The 6000-nt window shown below is 35.2% G+C and overlaps 1 protein-coding gene across 1 annotated transcript in view; it reads left to right on the forward strand.

Moving 5' to 3' along the window:
• ANKRD13C (ankyrin repeat domain 13C) overlaps positions 1 to 5150 on the forward strand; it is a 56021-nt gene extending 50871 nt beyond the window's left edge. Inside the window, exon 13 of the mRNA XM_084871868.1 lies at positions 2900 to 5150. Coding sequence (XP_084727994.1) covers positions 2900 to 3030 — 131 coding nt within the window. The 3' untranslated portion in view covers positions 3031 to 5150. The remainder of the gene's footprint in view (positions 1 to 2899) is intronic.
• Positions 5151 to 6000: the final 850 nt, after the last annotated feature.

Below are 6000 nucleotides of genomic sequence, written 5' to 3' on the forward strand. Positions count from 1 at the left end.
TGAGTGAGGCATGTGCCCTTTACTGGAATCAAACCCAGAACCCTTCAGTCCACGGGCCAATGTTCTGTCCACTGAGCCAAACCGGCTAGGGTTATTTTCAAATATTTAAACTTAATTTTATCTTAATGTTCTTTAAGAACAGTAAAATCACATTTATCTTCTTAACTACATCAAAAAACTGGGAACAAGTGACTTAGAAGTTTCTCTGGGAGTTTAGGCATTTGATTTAGCATTAATTTAAGCTTCAGGAGAAGTTTAACTACCTTCTCTACTGACTTTAGGCTTTGTTCAGGAGAGTCTTCAGTACCATCCATCAATTCAGACATCAAATGTTTAATCAATGCTTGTTACTTGCCAGATGCTTTTCTAACATGAGAGACAATAAAAGTTCCTGCCCTCTAGGTGTTTACATTCTAGTGGGGGAGAAAAATAAACAAATAGTGAATATAACCTTGCTATAATTCCTCAGATCTATTTATCTTGCTTCATTCTGTATTACTGAAACCACTCTTTACTGTGCTTATTATTGATATTCATGCTATTATGTTAAATATAGTGGATACTTTTCTGTTGCTCTTTTAAAATCTCTCCAAGATTTAACTATTTTTGTGGAGTCCTTGTCCCAGTGAATGATAGTTTTTCTTCAAATTCCTCTGACTTCTTTTATAGCATTCTGTTTTGGTTTTCTGCTAGGTTTCTGGCTACTCCCCTTTTACTCTTGTAATGCTACTTTTCATGTTCTAAAACTTAAGCCAAAAGATGTTACTACTCTGTTATCTCTGTCTCCCAACCAGAATGTAATCTTTGTAAATTTATCATGTTTTTCTCTTATATAAAGTTGCATATTCAATAACTAAAACTTATTCTGAAAGATAGTAAATATTTAGGCTTTTTGGGCTGTACATATAGTATCTATCACAACTGCCCAACTTGGAGAATGAAAACAGCCATAGAAAGTAAACGAATGGCATCCTATGTCCCAAAAAAATTTCATTGGCACTGAAGTTTGAGTTTCATGTAATTTTATTGGCACACATATTTTTACTTTCTGTTTATTTTTATTTATTTATTTATTTATTTATTTATTTATTTATTTAAAATTCAATGATTTTCTTTTTTTTTAAAAAAAATATATTTTATTGATTTTGTACAGAGAGGAAGGAAGAGAGATAGAAAGTTAGAAACATCGATGAGAGAGAGTCATCGATCAGCTGCCTCTTGCACACCCCCTACTGGGGATATGCCCGCAACCAAGGTACATGCCCTTGACCGGAATCGAACCCAGGACCCTTCAGTCCCTAAGCCGACGCTCTATCCATTGAGCCAAACCGGTTTTGGCGACTTTCTGTTTATTTTTAACCACTTACAGATAGAAAATAGTTTTTTAGCTCACAAGCCTTACAGAAAGAGCCAGGCAATGGGCTTTACTTTGCTGATGCCTGGAATTAGGTAGAACAGCATCTGCACATAGTAGACACAAGTGAATAATTTCCCCCCCAGAAGTAACTGGAAACTGTGTAATACTTATGTTGATTTCTTTATGTAAACTTTATGTTTAATTAAGTTTTTTGTTTGTTTTGTTAATCCTCACCCAAGGATATTTTTTCCCATTGCTTTTTAGAGGTTAGCAAGGGAGAGAGACACCAATGTGAGAGAGATGCATTGATTGGTTGTCTCCCTCAGATGCCCCGACCAGGGTCTGGGATCTAACCTGTAACCCAGGTACATGCCCTTGACTGGGAATTGAACCCACAACCTTTCAGTCTGTGGGCCAGCAAACACTAACCACTGAGGAACACTGGCTAGGGCTCATGTATTTTGTTTTAGAATCAAAATAAATTAGCTAAGAGTCTGAATTATCTATCTATCTATCTATCTATCTATCTATCTATCTATCTATATAACTATAATTTGAAGAAAATATGTCAGATTGCAAAGATTACAAATATAACTAACTGTCCCTTTGCCTGAAGGGGGGAAAAACAAGATTGGTGGGAAAAAAAAAAAGATTGGTTGAATGTGGCATTATATGTAAGATTGGGAAGCAATTGAAACTTGAGTTTTTTTTATTCTTCTGTGTCTCTCTTCTGTTAGATATAAGGCGAGCCCTCAAAGTCAGGGGTCCTGGTAAAACACAAAGCACACTCGGGAGCCAGGCAGCAAGGCAAATATCTATTCCTGCAGGAGGGTGCGCATTCCCATGGTCTGGGAGCACAGGCACAATGGGTGGCGGTCTGCTCGGCTCTCATGCCTGGCACATGTCATCTGTTCCTCATTCTTGTTTGGACAAGCTTAGGCTTACTCTCTGGCGCGATTGGCTAATTTAAAGGAAGGCGTAGACCTTTACTGTTTCAAAATGGCAGCCCCTCACGGGAGCCAAAATGGCAGCTGCCGAAACTCTTCTTTGACAGAAAAGATTGTTTGTTTATTCTCACATAACCAAAAACTAAATCCTTCCCCAAAACATCATACTCAGTAATAAACACATATTAGGTAGGATTGGACTGGTGCTTGAATGATGTTTCTTTTTTTAATTTAGGGAGTCTGGATATCTCTAATAGTATTTTTAGTCTTCTAGAGGCTTGGTGTATGAATTTGTGTACGGTTGGGATCCCTCTGCCTGGCCGGTGATTGGGGCTAATCAGGGCCGTCGCCCAGTCTGGGGGATGAGGAGGGACTGTGTGAGGTTGGCTGGCCAAGTGGGAGGGGGGGGAAAGGAACCGCAGGAGGTTGGCTGTGGAAGTGCACTGACCACCAGTGGAAGCTCCTGCATTGAGCATCTGCCCCCTGGTGGTTAGAGCGCATCATAGCGACTGGTTGTAATGGTCGCTTAGGTTTTTATATGTATATGTAGATTAACATTTCATTTTACAGTATTATCATTGATTGTTCTCTCTAGATATACCTGTGTTTCCTACGATCACAGCCACTGTGACTTTCCAGGAGTTTCGATATGATGAGTTTGATGGCTCCATCTTTACTATACCTGACGACTACAAGGAAGACCCGAGCCGTTTTCCTGATCTCTAATGACACGAGCATGACTCCATCTCACCAAGGAAAGCAAGAGGGTGCAGAGACCCCACAGGGAGGTGAAGGAGGAGGGACAGACTCTCAGTGAAGAAAAGGGAATTTCGTGGAACTGACACATCAGTGATATGACATAATGAAATGGGCCTCTAAAAAGTTTCCTGATGTGCCATTTTCAGTCTTTTTAAATATATACATATTATAGTGTAATAGTTTGACACCTTAATGACCCTAAGTACTTCTTATGTAAAACAGCTATGAGTGCTGTGATTTGTTTTTAAAAATTTTTACACTTCTTGTTGAAATATATATGCATATATATCTATATCTATATATATAGTTATATCTAAAACACTCCTGGACCAGTAACATAAATTAAATGTCTTAAGAGATATGAAGCCCTTTACAGTTGTCATCTTATATTCAAGGTGGCATTTATAAATATTCCTTCCAACTTTGTTTTCATAAAATGTAAACTATGTAACTTTATGTATAGTTCAGTAATTTGAATGTTTGTTCAATATGATGAACTAGAAAGGAATGCAGTTTTCTGTAGATGAATGAACCAAATGGTAACCATTAAACAATTGCATTTATATGTTGCAATACATTTCAGAAGGAGCATTCACTCTGCAGGGAATAAGGTACCTCCTTTAGCACCTTAGTGCAATTCATTGTGGTGCTATTTGTTTTTACCTGAATTCTTTCTTCAATGGTAAATGTTTGTTACTAATCTTCCTTTCAGAGAACCTCTATTTTTTTTTCTAAACTTGAGTTTTAAAGCCTTTTTTGTGTTCATAATAGGATATAACTAGCATGCTTAAGTATAGTCCTCTTCCAAATCTCAGCACTTTAAAAATATTCCAAAATTTTAAACTTGCTTCCTAATAACTGCACATCATTCTGATTATTTTGTTTGTTTTTAGTGTTCATGTCAGTTTTAAACAACTCACATTTTGGACTCCCTACATATTTAATGCTTTCAAAGTAAGGTAAAAACATTTTATATGCTAACAGAATATATTTGTTATAAGTTAAATTCCAAAAATGTACACAAGATTGATAATTCCTACTGTTTATTTTTTTAAGTCACAAGAAAATATTTATTGGTTTTAATTATCTTCAAAGTGTTAAAAAATCATGCATTACTCATTTTCACACTTAAAATTTTTCATGTTTATTCCAAGATGGTTTGATGGTCCAAGAATGAAAATAAATTAGGGAGAATAAGGTATAACAGACTTAATATGTTATGTTGTATTTAAGAAATTAGCTAAAGAAATGCTTTTTAAATGTATCCTGATAAATGTGTGAGAATGCATCTGTCAGGTTTTTTAGAGTGACCAGTAATTTAAACATTTTCAAGAATTTTAAATAATTTGAATGAGTTTAAAAAACTTTATTGAAAAGATGATTATTTACAAATCCAAAGCATCAATCATAAGAAAAATTTTATAATAAACATCTTTAAAGCTGCATCTTTCATGCTGATAACATAATTGAATATGTTGACATTTTATTAAATACATTTTATAATAAAGAAAAATAATGATAGTTAAAAATTCAAAGGCCAATTACTACCTGATGTGGGTCTGTTGAATTTTGTGGAGAGTTGAAACCCAGACTAGGTTTATTAAATACAAGTTGATCCCAATTATTTTGGGAAACCTTATAGATCAAGTGACTTAGAAACTGAATTACCTTGTCAGTAATTTGTGATGTTTGAGACACTGAATGGTAGTTATCACTGTTGCTTTTAGGCTCCCTTTCTCTTTGGGAATATGTTATATTTTCAGGACTATACTATAGATTTTTCACAAGTACCGACAATTTAGTCAGGGGAAAAACATGGAAAATTGCAACTTGGAACTTACCAATTTCCTAAAAGCTGTGAATATTTTGCTGGGGTACACTGGAGGTAGGAAGACTACTGAAAACTTTTGCACTTGGATTTTGTTTTTAACTCAACTTTTTTCTTTCATAAAGGTTAGTAGAAAGAGATGATCCATTCCAAATGTCTTTTATTTGGTCATAAATAATAAGCAAATGTCAGTATCTTATAATGGTGAAAACAAGGAGTTATTAATGCAAATAAACTTTTCACATTAAACTTTTCAAAATGTGCCTTTTAATCCAGTTAATGAATGAAGCTGTATTCTGTGTTTCAAGTAACTAAATCAAAACACCATATATTTTAATTAATCTCACATGAAAATCTAGATTTTGTAGTGTAGGTCCATAAAATTCTGTGTCTTCTATTTGTGATTGAAGAAAATTAAAACTTGGGGGCCTAAGAAATGGTCACCTTAAATAGCTATTTTGAAGAGCTCAATATTTCTGCCCTCCAGTGTAGTATCAAAAGAAGGTATGATTCTTGTCTTAAAGAAAATAATTTCTGAGAATTTGCTTCATAGAGAATTGACAGATTTCATAAAAGAAGCATAAAGCAGATGCTTGATTATTGTGAAGCTAGGAACATATGATGGTCTGGAAATTAACACATTTCAGAGAAGCTAATAGCTGACAGAAGCTGAAAACAATTTTGTTTCTGCTTTGAATTGGTATTGAACCCCACTCACACTAATAGAGTTTTTATACTGTTATTCATGTATAGTTTATAATCCACACCTTACAGGAGGGTAGTGAATAATGATCTTTAGTGATCCCTTCTTATTTTTCACTATGTCTACAGAATTGATCCTGCTTCCAGGGGACAAAATAGATCTGGACTAAATGTTTCCATATTGATATAAGGATTGCCTTCTTTTACTCATTTATGTTCCTTTTATTTGCAAACTAGAGGCCCGGTGCATGAAATTTGTGCTCGGATAGGGTCCCTTGGCCTTGCCGGTGATTAGGGCCTATGTTGACCTTCCCACTGCTGCCCCCTGGTGGTCAGCGTACGTCATAATGAGCGATCAAACTTCTGATCTCCTGACAATTTGCACATTAGGCTTTTATATATATAGA

This window comes from Pipistrellus hanaki (assembly GCF_964339955.1).
Source record: "Pipistrellus hanaki genome assembly, chromosome: 2".
Classification (NCBI taxonomy): domain Eukaryota; kingdom Metazoa; phylum Chordata; class Mammalia; order Chiroptera; family Vespertilionidae; genus Pipistrellus; species Pipistrellus hanaki.